Source organism: Mangifera indica, chromosome 4 (genome assembly GCF_011075055.1).
Source record: "Mangifera indica cultivar Alphonso chromosome 4, CATAS_Mindica_2.1, whole genome shotgun sequence".
In the NCBI taxonomy this organism is placed as follows: domain Eukaryota; kingdom Viridiplantae; phylum Streptophyta; class Magnoliopsida; order Sapindales; family Anacardiaceae; genus Mangifera; species Mangifera indica.
The window spans coordinates 10709834-10723220 of NC_058140.1; the positions used below are offsets into that span (position 1 = coordinate 10709834).

The following is a 13387-nucleotide window of genomic DNA, read 5'->3' on the forward strand; positions in this document are numbered from 1 at the left end:
AATGTGTGTGGACCTATGCAGACTTATTCATTGAATAACAATAGATACTTCCCACTGTTTATTAATGACCTTATAAGGTTTTGCTAGGTGTACTTTTTAGAATTGAAACCTGATATAACTGTCATGTTCATCATATTCAAGAAACTGGTGCAAAATAAATGTAGCAGTAAAATTAAAAGTATAAAAGTGACAACTAGGGAGAATATACATATAGTAGCTTTAGGGAAGTATGCAAGGAGGTTGGCATTCATAATCAATTCACAATTCCATATTCAACTCAACAAAATAGGGTAACCAAAAGGAAAAATAGAAGCATTATGAAGATGTCTAAATGCTTGTTATTTGAGAAGACAATGCTTGGAAGATTTTAGGCAGAGGCAATAAACACTGCAGTTTACTTGCTTAATAGATTACCCACCAAAGCATTGAATGGTTCCACTCCTTATAAGGCTTGGCATAGTACAAAGTCTACCCTTGATTACCTGAAGGTCTTTGGCAGTGTATATTGGACTTATGTAACAAAAATTGGAAAAGATAAGTTGGGAGAAAGAGCTGAGATAGGAATTTTTATATACTACAATTGCAATTCAAAAGCCTATAAAATATTCAATCTTGAAATTAGAAAATTCAGTTCACAAAGATGTCAAAGTTGATGAGAATGCATGTTATAATTAGGAAGAGCAGGCAATTCAGAGAGAAATTAGAATTGAAGCCAAAGATGAAAAAACTTCAGTTACACAACCTGAAGTTAGTGATTCTAATGAAAATGAAAATTTTGCTAAAAAAGTGAGAAGTTTGGTTAATGTATATAGCAGGTGTGTTGAAGCAGAAATAGAGTCATTAAGTTATGAAGAGGTTGCACAATCAGCAAGTTGGAAAGCAGCTATTCAAGAGGAGTTCAACATGATTCAAAAAAACCAAACTTGGGAGTTGATTAAAAGTCTAGCTGGAAAAAGTGTAATTGGGGCTAAATGAATCTTTAAAGCCAAGTTGAATCCAGATGGTGCAGTTAATAAACTAAAGGCAAGATTGGTTGTGAAAAGTTATGCACAACAACAAGTTATAGATTATACATAGACCTTTGCTCCAGTTGCCAAATTTGACATAATTAGGATGTTGGTTGCACTTGCTGCTCAAAAGGGTTGGATGTTATACCAACTAGATGTGAAGTCTGCTTTTTGAATGGTGACTTTCTTGAGGAAGTCCTAATTAAGCAGTCTCTTGTTTTCACAAAGAAAAGAGATAAGGGTAAAGTGTGCTCACTAAAGAAAGCTCTTTATGGCCTAAAATAGGCTGCAAGGGTTTGGTATAGCAAAATTAACTCATATTTGCTTAGACTTGGGTTCAATAAAAGTCTAAGTGAAACAACCCTTTATGTGAAGAATGCCATTGCAGGAATCCTTATTGTGTCTTTATATGTTGATTATTTGTTGGTTATTGGTAACAATATAGATTTGGTTACTTGGTTTAAAACTGAAATGCAAGTGCAATTTGAGATGACAGAGGTACTTTCTTGGCATTGAAATGTTCCAATCTCATCAAGGAACTTTCATATGCCAAGAGAAGTATGCAAAAAAAATACTTAACAAGTTTGGCATGCAGAATTCAAAAGGTCTAGATAATCCATTAGTGCAAAATAAGAAGTTGTGTAAAGAAGATGGAACTGAATCAATTGATGTTTCAATGTATAAAAGTCTAATAGGTTGTCTACTTTACTTAACAACAACAAGACCAGATGCAATGTATGTAGCAAGTCTCCTTTCTAGGTTCATATAAAATCCTAGTGAAGTTCATTTTAAGCAGCAAAGAGGGTGCTTAGATATGTCAAGCAAAGTGTAGAGTTTGAATTAATGTATAGGAAGAAAAAGGAAGCTAACTTGATTGGGTATGTTGACAGTGATTAGGGGGTTCAGTAGATGACCTTAATAATACTACAGGCTATGTGTTTACACTAAGATCAGGTGCAATCTACTGGAACTCCAAGAAATAGGAAGTGGTTGCTCAGTCCACTGCAGAGGCTGAATATGTTGCAACAGCCTCTACACTAAACCAAGCCATTTGACTAAGGAAAATTCTTGGTGATTTGCTTCAAATTCATACTAAAGCCACCACCATATATTGTGATAACAAGTTAGCGGTTGTAATTGACAAGAATCCTATCTTTCATGGCAAGACAAAGCACATAAAAATTAAATTTTATTCCTTAAGGCAAGCTGAAAAAGAAGGTGAGGTGCTACTAGTTCACTATCCTTCAAAGCACCAATTCGCAGACATATTTACTAAACGGTTGAATCTGAAAAGGTTTGTGAAGCTAAGGAAAATGTTTGAGGTAATTTGCAAGATTGTCAAGGAGGAGTAAAGTTGTACGTAAGGTGGAACCAAGCTGAGGTGGCAACTGTTTTTGGAAGTCAAAGAAGTTTGGCTATATTGTCAACTTTAACTAAAATACTGGTGACAAATCTTGCTAAATTTTATTATGTTTTGTTTATGTAATGTTGTGATAATGTAAGCCATGCTTTGGTTAGTTGTTAGGTAAGAATTAGGTTGCAATGTATGGCCTTACTGTAAGCTAATAATGTCTATTATGGGATTGTTTTAATGTTTCTGTCATAGATCCACTTTTTATGCAAAAAGAATGGATTAAAGTTGTTCATGTAATATATATTTTTGTTAAAGTAGAGAAACCTCAAAAACCTTCTTCCAAAAACTCCTTCTTTCTATGTTTTCTTTCTGAATTCTGTTCTAAACGCAAGCAGTTTGATTGCAAAACACCAACATACTAGGGAGTTGTCTATACAAGGGTCTCAGCAGTTCAGTTTGGAAAGGCAATTAAAGGCAAGGATAATTGATCTCTTCTACTCTGCTCAATGAAATTGTAGTAACACGGAGTGAATTTAGCACCAATCCTTCAAATGATATTAGTTGTATCTTCTGTTCAAGATTAAATTACCCACAAAAGTTTGGTAGTTTTAGATGTTGTGGGTAATGAATGGTATTAGCTGTAGGATTTAATTCACGTGCATTTCACAAGGGCCTGTCCTTCAACTAGATATGCTACTGACTACAAATCTCTTCTGACCTCCAAATTTAACGGTACAAAGTGAATACTGTTGCTTAAATATGCATTCTTTTTTATCAGATAATGAATGTTTATTCATTGTGAAAATTTGCTAGAGCTTTACTGATCCTGATATATTATTCTAGTGATCAGCAAGTTTTTCAATCTGTTGAAAATTTTTCAAATCAAGTTGCTTCATATCCCAGGTGAATGAATGCCTAAACATGGCAGGTTCTATTTACATTATTAAAAGAATATAATAAACTCTCTTAATTATGCATTCTAAGTTGTCAATTTATTGTCAACAAAAGATTAAACATTTCTTATATACATATACTTAATGGTTGGGCAAATGTGTTTGAACAAACATGCAGTCTGATCTACTCATTGATAACGAATTGAAAGACAACCATGTGATTGTTCAGGTGCTAATGTCTGTTGGTAAACCCCACCAATGTGCCACACACCACTCAATTCACATTTCAGAGATTCTTCCATAAATCCTTTCATCTATATAAATATGGCATATCCCACAAGTTCAAACCAATTAGCCATCTTTTCTTTGTTCTATCCAAACAATCTGTGATCTTCACCATCTTTTCCAAGGCAATAACGTGAAAAATAGAAGTGGCAATTCATTTTCCTGGTATTGTACAAGCTAAGCACATTCTGCGACAATCAAAACTGCTTGTAAATCAAGCAGCTTCAGTGTCTTCAGATGTGCCAAAAGGGTACCTTGCAGTCTATGTTGGGAGAACAAAATGAAGCAATTCATAATTCCGGTCTCATTCTCGAATCAGCCTTCATTTCTAGAGTTGCTTGGTAAGGCTGAGGAAGAATTCGGATTCAGTTATCCAATGGGTGCTCTAACAATTCCTTACACAGAAGACATCTTCATAAACCCCACTTCTCGCTTAAATTGATCATGATGCTGCTATAAAAGGAGTTACATAACAATTTTGTGAATTCTTGTACATTTTATTTTTTGGCAATATTTGAGATCCGATGGGAATTGCTACCCATGCGAGAGACTACTTATTGAAATTAATCAAGTTTTTCTCAAATTTGTATATGATGAATGCAATGTAATTATTTTCAAACAATATTACATATTGTTTCTCTTTGGATTCCAAAATGTTGTGCTTCTTCCATTTCACTGAAATGGCATGACACTTTTATGATACAAAAATTTGCAAGCTGGTATGTTCCGCTAAGCATGAATGAGCTGCAGTTCAGTATAAAGAATAAATGTAATCCAATATATCATAAGTCCTAATTTCTGTACTGATCAATTTGGATGCAAAATATGTTTGACTTGAAAAGATTTAGCATGCACACTCCAAAGCCGCAGAGTTGGAACTCAACCACCCTCAATTTGTGGTTTCTCTGAAATGCAGTTCTCTGAGTTGATGATATTACTGAAAGCGAGTAAGTGATTGGGCCTATTGTGTATATGCTGATGCTACTGTTTTTGATAGAAGACCAACCAGTTGTTAACAGTGCCCTTGGAACTGGTTCCACCATCGACAGCTGGGGTACTGTGGGTCAAAAGGAACTTATATGCTGATGATCCAGTTACTCTTATACAATCTTTAGATGGCATTCCATTGCCATATTGCTAAACAGGTAGGCCATACTGTGAGTCAACAAAGAGACTCCATAATTTAAAGCTGCGATAATTAGTTGCAAGACAGAACCATGTGATATTCTCATGAGTTATGCACATATATTGGCATCAGCACATATAGTGCTTTATTCGAACGATAATTTTATTTTTAATAAAATAATTTCAATAAAACTCAGATTAAATATGTTATGTAAGAAAAATAAAAATTTATTCATGATCAAAAAAAATTCTAGCATTTGGCATCAGCACATATATTGCTTTTGATGCATTTAAGAGCTAGAACATTAATCTTTCTTGCAGTCGGCTGTGGTTTTACAATGTGCTGAAGTTGAAAACTTATCAACTGCAGAAACACCAATGCACTCACAAAAGCCATTCACACATTGAACAGGTTGTTGAATACATACAACAGGCTTACAATCTGCAACGGTTTTACACCGCAATTGTGCTTCTACCCTTGGCAGCCTCATATTAACTAGTAAACCTGTAATTAATCAGTAGTGGTATATCATTAGCTACCATTCCTGTAATTAAATTATCAAAATCAAATTAATACTAGAACTAGCCATTCATAATTATTATGTAAGAAGGACTGACCAAAAACAATGAAGATGATGAACAAGGTGAAGGGTCCGGTTTTAGAAGAAGCTTTGGCCATTTTCTCTTGGTGAGTATGTTGAAAGTAGAATGATTTTTCTTTTTACAGTATGTATAGTCAAGTTATATACTGAATATGCAGTAGCTATTATGTATGAAAAGGAAAATTAGCTAAATTCAGCAACAATGTAATTGCATGAGATTCATAAGGAAGGATATTTATTAATTGAAGTATTTTTTAATTAAATTACTCTTTTAAGAATCTTCTCATAATAATTAAAAATAACCAACAAACTCAACTTTGTTGGTCAAAATGCTAAATTTAGACAGGTAAGAGTATTATTTTGTCAGAGGTTAGATTAATAGAGAATTTTCAAAATTGAATGGTCATGTTTGGCATATCTGAAAAGAAAAATGAACAAGAATGAAACTACTTGTAATGAAAATTTAAATACATCAGCTTCCATAAAACATGATTTAATTGAAAAGTTGACAATCATTGTCAAATTAAATCTAAGTTACTGAAAATACTTTAAAACACACAAAACTGTGTAATTCCATACCATTGGGTTAGGCTGGAAATATGTAAAAGAGAAAGGCGAATCTCCTTTCTCTTTTATTCAAAAGTAGACTTGGCAATTAGTGTTATTGGATTATATTTGTATTGTGTCAATTTAGATTTTGCGTTATAAACCCGAAGTTGAATAGTATAAAAATTTTCCGATCTTAACTCAATTTAAATTATATTTAGGTTGACTTGACATAATCTGAGATAACTTTTCATTGTCTATTATTTTTACTCTCTTAATTATTTTTAGTGTTTTGATTTTTTTCACCTAATTAAACCAATATGCAATTAACAATACACACAACTAAACATGTCAAGGTGTAGGGTCGACCTATAGCACAACCTTGGCCCCTTTATTTGTGCATTACTTGCAGATCATGTGAGGGGGCTTGGGATAAGGCTTGTAAGCTGGCCTGACACAGCTCTACAAAAAATAATAAAACTTATAAATTTAAAAAATAGTTTAAATATTAAAAATAGATAAAATTGGTGGGTGACCCACTAAGTGTCCACAAAGGCATGGCTCAAGGGGCTTCAGTCGTGCCATAGGCCTTCCTAAGTTTGAGGGCTAACCCCTTATAAGGGCGACCATTTGGTAGGTGTACTTATGACACAACCAGTGGACACAACAGGCTGTTTTGGATTTTGTCCAACATGATCCATTGTCGTGTCTATTCAGACTAAAACATTTTTTCATATTTACAAATAATCTAAAAATTTACATACCAAAATTTTGAAAAAAGATCAATAATTTTAATAACCAAATTTCATTATTAATACTAGAAAACAAAATAAAATTTTAAATAAAAATTAAGAATAGTAGAAGTAATTATAACCGTATAAAGATATAACTATATACAATATATAAAGATTTTAATTGTTGTTAATCATATCCTTCAACATTTTTTCAGTCTACCCCTAGCGAATTCTACTACGGTAAACAATTCTCTAAAAATTTGAGTTATTTAGGTTACTTTTGTGTTATCCCTACCATGACCTTATTTTGTTTCAAGTTGTGTAGGATTGACTTGAATTAACCGTTATGTCAAAAAAAACTCAATCATAACTTGATATTTTTTATGTCATGTCGTATTGGGTTAATAGATCGTATTGAAAATTTCCGACTATATTTCAATTGAACAATCAAAAGTATTTTTTTAATTATTACAACTTAAATTCATTGTTTTTTTTTCCATTTATAGAGAATGATCAACCAAATGATAGCCACAAAAAATTTTGCGGCTTTGACCTTCCTTTTTCTTACAATATTTTTTATATCAATTCTTTAACAGAACTTATTACTTCCGAATATTATATGTCTATTTTGAATGAGCTTTCATATTTTTACAAAACTTAGAAATCTTGAATGGCTTGGAACATCTACTAGGCCTTTATGAGGCTAGCATCATTACTCCCTCGGTGAGTGATAAGTAGAATGACCAGTTGTTTCAGTTCCTGCCTCCCAAATTTCACTTGGCCAGCGTTGATTGTTTTGTCATCTATGTGAAACAATTTCAGCTATTATATATCCTATTACAATAGTAATTTGGTTTGCAGAAAATGGTGTGTGGATTAATTATGGTGGGGACTAGTCATAGGCCACACTTCATGTGCGCTTCCCAAAGGGCATGGTTGGTATCATAGGCTGATGATTTTGTTCGGAATGCCATGTAATTATATGCAGTCCTCTTCCAGCCTCTAGTTTTAATGTTATTTGTGGGCTTATGCAAGAATCTATTGCCTCTAACAACTTTCGTTTTCTCCTTTGAACTAGAAATCCTTTGGTACCTAGGTAGCATTAAAGTACAAATCCATGCCAAATCTATTCAATTTTCAATGGTTCCTGGTAGGTCGTCCATTACCAAATTCATGATGATAATTTGGAAGACAAGACTATGTGATCCTTCATATGTGTGTGTGTGTGTGTGTGTGTGTATATATATATATAAAGTGCATTATGTCCTAAAAAACTTCTTTCACTTGTACAACAGTATTGCCAGAGCACCACTTTAAAAGGAAATTTTCTTAAACTTACTCAAATTCCAAGCCTATCATTGAATTAATACAACCCTCCAACTTTCATACTTCAATTGTAGAAAGAATAGAAAATTTGAGGTGTTTTTTTTGTTTTTTTGTTTTTTTTTTTTTTGAGATAGAAAACTCTTAGAATTAATAAAAATCAAAGCATGTGAGTTTCCCTCTTAAGTTTGAAAATTAAAGAATAAGAATTCCTTTAATTTAATATCTCTTAATATCTTTTTTCATCTATATTTATCTAATCATATTTTTTACCTTAGTTTGAAGGGATAAGAATTCATTCAATTTTGTTAAAGTTGTGACACTTTGCTGTCACAATAGCAAATTTATTTTGGTCATTTAACTTTAACGAAAATATAATTGATGGTGAAGTTTAATATTAGTTTATGATCAAGTAACTAATATGTTGTAATAGTTGTAAGAGTTCTGGTTTGAACAGTTAATTTATATAATAATGGTTGTAATATAACAGATGTAGTGATTGTAACGGTTATGGTTTTAGAAGTTCATTCTCCATAAATGGTTGTAAGAGTTACTTATATTTGTAACTCTAAATATTCATGTTTTAGAAATGAAAATCTTAATCTTTTGCCTTACTTCTTCTCTTAAAAATCTGTATATGCTAACAACTGATATCAGAGTTTTCAAGTTATTAAAAGGACTATAAGAAAGAGAAAAAAAACTAGCAAGTTTTCCTTTATTAAAAAAAAATAACCAAAAAATTAAGAGATCAATCATGGCTTCAAGTGGTTTCATAGTAGCTTTAACTCCTATTTTTTTCTGAAGAAAATCACCCTGTTTGGATTGTGAAATTGAAAACATATTTGAGAGGTCTTAACCAATGGGAAGTAATAGAGATAGATAGAGATCCTCCTCCACTTAAAACTGATCCCATAATAGCATAAATGAAGCGTCATGTAGAAGAGTCAACCAAAAAATTCAAGGTCTTATCAAGCATGCAAGCAACAGTGACTAAAATTATTTTTGATAGAACTATACCAAAAGAAACACCTAAAGAAACCTAGGACAAACTCGAAGAGAAGTTTCATGGTAATGACAAAACAAGGCAAATGTAAGTTTTGAAAGATTCTGAGACAATTAAAAATTATGCATATCAACTCTTAAGAGTAGTGAAAATAAAATTAGACTATTAGGTGAAGAATTGATTGACAAGAAAGTTATGGAGAATGTATTGGTGAGCTAAACTCAAAGGTTTAAGGCAGAGATCATAGTAGATCAATTAGGCAAAAAGAAACTATAGAAGGAGCTCTCTTGGCTTAGTAGAAAGGTAAACCTTCATCCACCACTGAAGGGAAAAAATAAATTGGTGGAAAGAAGGATAAAGAAAAGAAAGAATTTCAAGAGGCAAAAAAAAAAAAAAAAGACACAAGTTATGCACTTATTGTACAAGAAGGGATATTCACCAAATTGGTGTTGGTATAGGCCTAGTGTCCAATGCAGAACTTGCAAGCAATTTGGACATGTTGAAAAATGTGTATGAGTCAAAGTGATAAACAAGCAAAATAAGCACAATTGTTGACAATGGTTAATAACAACAAAATGAACACTTGTTTATTGTAACTTGCTATTCGACAAGCAATAAACATGAGGTTTGGCTCATTGATAGTGGATGCTCAAATCATATGACATCTAATATAGAAATCTTTGTTGACATGGATAAAAGTTTCTTCTCCAAAGTGAAAATGGAAATAAAGGTTTTCGGAATGGAAGGCAAAGGCAAAATTGTTGTCAACATTCCAAAAGATGCTAAACTAATTGTAGATGTCTTATATGTGCCTAAAATTAGTCATAGTCATCTTAGTGTCCCTCAAATGCTTGAGGAGAACTATGTTTTACACTTTGAAAACAACATATGCAAAATTACTGATCTAATTGATGCTAAATTATTTACTATCAAAATGAAGAATAAAAGTTTTCCAATCAATTTGAAGCAAATTGAAATGCATGCTTTAGTTGATTTGATTGATGAATATCTCTTTGGTATAAGAGACTAGGCTAATTTAATTATGGTGCCTTAAAATATATGCATGATAAAAGTCTTATATAAGATCTACCTACTATTCATTATCATAAAGCTGTGTAGTGTGTGTCAGTTTGGAAAGCAACAAAAATTGTCTTTTCCTATAAACCAAGCATGGAGAGCATCTGAAAAACTATAATTGATCCACATAGATCTGTATGACCTATAAAGACACCATCACTCAGTGGTAACAAATTTTTTTTATTATTTATTTATGACTGCACCAGAATATGTTTGGTATTCTTTCTAAAACAAAAATTTGAAGTATTTGAAGAGTTTCAAAAATTCAATTCTCTTGATGAAAATCAATGTGGAAGAAAAATTAAGTTGCTTAGGTCAGACAATAGAAGTGAGTATACCTTATTGCAATTTAAGAAATATCTCAAAGAGGTAGGAATTCATCATCAGTTTACTATCACTTATATTCCACAATAAAATGAAGTGAATGAAAGAACAAGTCCGTCAAAGGAATGGGTAGGTGTTTGTTGTTTTAAAAGACTTTTCTAAAGCACTTTTAGGTTAAGGCAGTCAATACCTTTGTGTATCTTCTCAATATGCTTCCAACGAAAGTTTTGGCAAAAAAAAAAAACTCCATTTGAAGCTTGGTTTGAAGTCAAACCATTAATAACTCATCTCAAAATTTTTGGATATGTGTGTTACATTTATGTACCTTAGGCTAAAAGAGATAAGTTGGAACAAAAAGTTGTAGTTGGTGTGTTCTTGAGATATAGCAATAATAGTAAAGCATATAGACTATTTGATTTGTAAACAAAGAAAGTTGTTTTTGCTAAAAATGTGAAGTTTAGTGAAGTCAGGACTTGGGATTGGAGCAAGAAAATTGTAGAGCTTGAGAAAAAAGATTTAATTAAAAAGAATTTTCCCTATGGGCAAGATGTAACTGAGGTAAATGTTAAACCTAAATGTGACTCAGAAGAAGCGGTTAAAAGCACAAAACTATTGACTAAAATTTATGAAAGATGCAATGTCACCTATTTGATTCAACCTGCCACTTTTGAAGAAATGCAAATTCACATAGATGGATAAATGCAATGTAGGAGGAGTCACACATGATCAACAAAAATTAGACTTGGAAATTGGTTAACAAACCTAACAGTAGAAAAATAATTTGCTTGAAATGGGTTTTTAGAAGTAAAATGAATCTAAATGGTTTTATAAACAAGCTAAAGGCCAGATTAGTTGTGAAAGACTACTTCAGCAAGCAGATGTTGATTTTTTAGATACATTTGCTCCTGTAGCAAAGTATGATACAATCAAACTTCTCTTGATGCTCGTATCTTAAAATTCTTGGAAGGTATTTCAAGTAGATGTTAAGTCGGTTTTTCTCAATGGCTACTTGAATAAGGAAATTTATGCCAAATAACCAAAAGGTTTATTGTCCAAAGCCAATAAAATAAAGTCTATTTGCTCATGAAGGCCTTTTATGGCCTAAAACATGCTCTAAGAGCATGGTACAACAAAGTTGATAAGTGCTTCTACGACTTAAAGTTTGAAATAAATAAAAGTGAGCATACTCTTTATATGAAGAAAATTGAGAAATGATTTTTTTATAGTATCACTCTATGTTAATGATCTATTGGTGACTAAAAGTAGTGCCAAATTAGTGAATGAGTTTAAGGCATAAATGAAAAAACAATTTAAAATGACAAATTTGTCATATTTTCTTGACGAAGAAACTTCACAAACTAATCAAAGAATTTTTATATGCCAGAAAATTATGCTCATTAAATCCTAGAAAAGTTCAAGATAGAGTTAGTACTCTATTGGTGTTAAATGAAAAATTATGTAAGAATGATGGTGCTGAAAAGGCAAATGAGAGAGTTTTCAAAAGCTTGGTTGGTTGTTTATTATGTTTAACTACCATAAGGTCTAATCTTATTTTGTAGCAAGCATTTTCTTAAGATTTATTATAAGTCCAGGTGAATTGCATTATAAAGTTGTTAAAAAGGTGTTGAGATATGTTAAAGGCATTAAAGATATGGGAATTTGGTTCAAAAAGGCTTAAGGATCCAAGTTAATTGGATACACTGATGTGATTGGGCTGGTTCACAAAAGGATATGAGAAGCCACTTGGATATTTATTCACACTTAGCTCAAGTGTTTTCAATTGAAATTCAAGAAAGCAAGACATGTTGCTTAATCAACTATAGAGGGCTAATATGTTGCGACTATGGAATAGTCAACCAAGCCATTTAGTTAAGGAAGATCATGAATGATCTATCCTAGAAATAGAAAAGTCTTATTGAAATTTTGTATGACAACCAATCAACCATTGCTATTTCGAAGAATCTTGTCTTTCATGGCAAAACAAAGCACATGAAGATCAAATATCATTTTATGAAAGATGCAGAAAAAGAAGAAGTGGTCAAGTTGATCTATTATTTTTCTGAAAATCCATTAGCATACATTCTATCCAGAGTTTTTCCCAAGATAATGTTTGAAACTTTGCAAAAATCACTTGGCGTTTCTAGCAAAAATGTTGAGGAGTGTTAAAGCTATGACACTTTGCTATCATAAAAACAAGTTTATTTGGTCATTTAATTTTAAAAAAATGTAACTAATGGTAAAGTTTAAGTTTAGTTTATGATCAAGTAACTAATACGTTACAATAATTGTCGAAGTTATGGATTGAACAATTAATTTATGCAATAATGATTGTAGTATAGTGGTTTAGTGGTTGTAGTAGTTATGGTTTTAGAATTTAATTCTCCATAAATGATTGTAAGAGTTACTTATATTTGTAACTGTATATATTCATGTTTTAGAAATGAAAATCTTATTTTTTTTCCTCATTTCTTCTCCTAAAAATCTATATAAACTAATAACAAATTTAAACAACAAGATTAACTCTATTTAAGTTCAAATTACATATAGGTTTCATCATCTGAATTTATAACATCCTTACTCCAATAGTCTAGTCCATTATCAAGATTTTATCTACTTTGGACACATAATTTATCATGGTTTTACTTTTAGACTTTATAACACAAAATGCATATTAACAATTTAAAGAGCTCATAGACTATTTAACTAATCAAATCTTTTGACACAAACAAATTCAGTACCTCTTCCGTGTTTTGTCAATGTAGGATTTACACATGCAAAGCGGTTCTGATTTCATTGTAACATCTTTGGTCCAATAATCCAACCTAATATTAAGATATTATCTATTTTAGACATACAATCTATCATGGTTTTACTTTTGGGTTTTACAACCTAAAACACGTCTTAACAGTTTAAGGAGCTCACAGATTCTTTAACTAGTCAAATCTTTCCATCTCTAACCGATGTAGGATATGCAGACAGATTCAATATCTCTCACATGTTTTGTCAATGTGGAATTTACTTAAAGGTGTCACAAAAGTTATAACTAGAGGATGAATTTGGCCCCATGTCTACAAAAAAGTCTGTCATTGTTGAATCCTATGATGAAATTGTGTT

The 13387-nt window shown here is 31.8% G+C and overlaps 1 protein-coding gene and 1 pseudogene across 1 annotated transcript; one reads left to right on the forward strand and one right to left on the reverse strand.

Moving 5' to 3' along the window:
* The first annotated feature begins 3426 nt into the window (after positions 1-3426).
* Positions 3427-4182, forward strand: LOC123214273 (annotated as a pseudogene).
* Positions 4183-4876: 694 nt separating this feature from the next.
* On the reverse strand, positions 4877-5383 carry LOC123212686 (putative defensin-like protein 298). Its single transcript, XM_044631819.1, has 2 exons — positions 5283-5383; positions 4877-5169 (listed from the first exon to the last, which is right to left on the reverse strand). The coding sequence occupies exons 1-2, from the start codon at positions 5341-5343 to the stop codon at positions 4970-4972; spliced, it is 261 nt and encodes an 86-aa protein (XP_044487754.1). The 5' UTR covers positions 5344-5383; the 3' UTR covers positions 4877-4969.
* Between the last annotated feature and the right edge of the window lie 8004 nt (positions 5384-13387).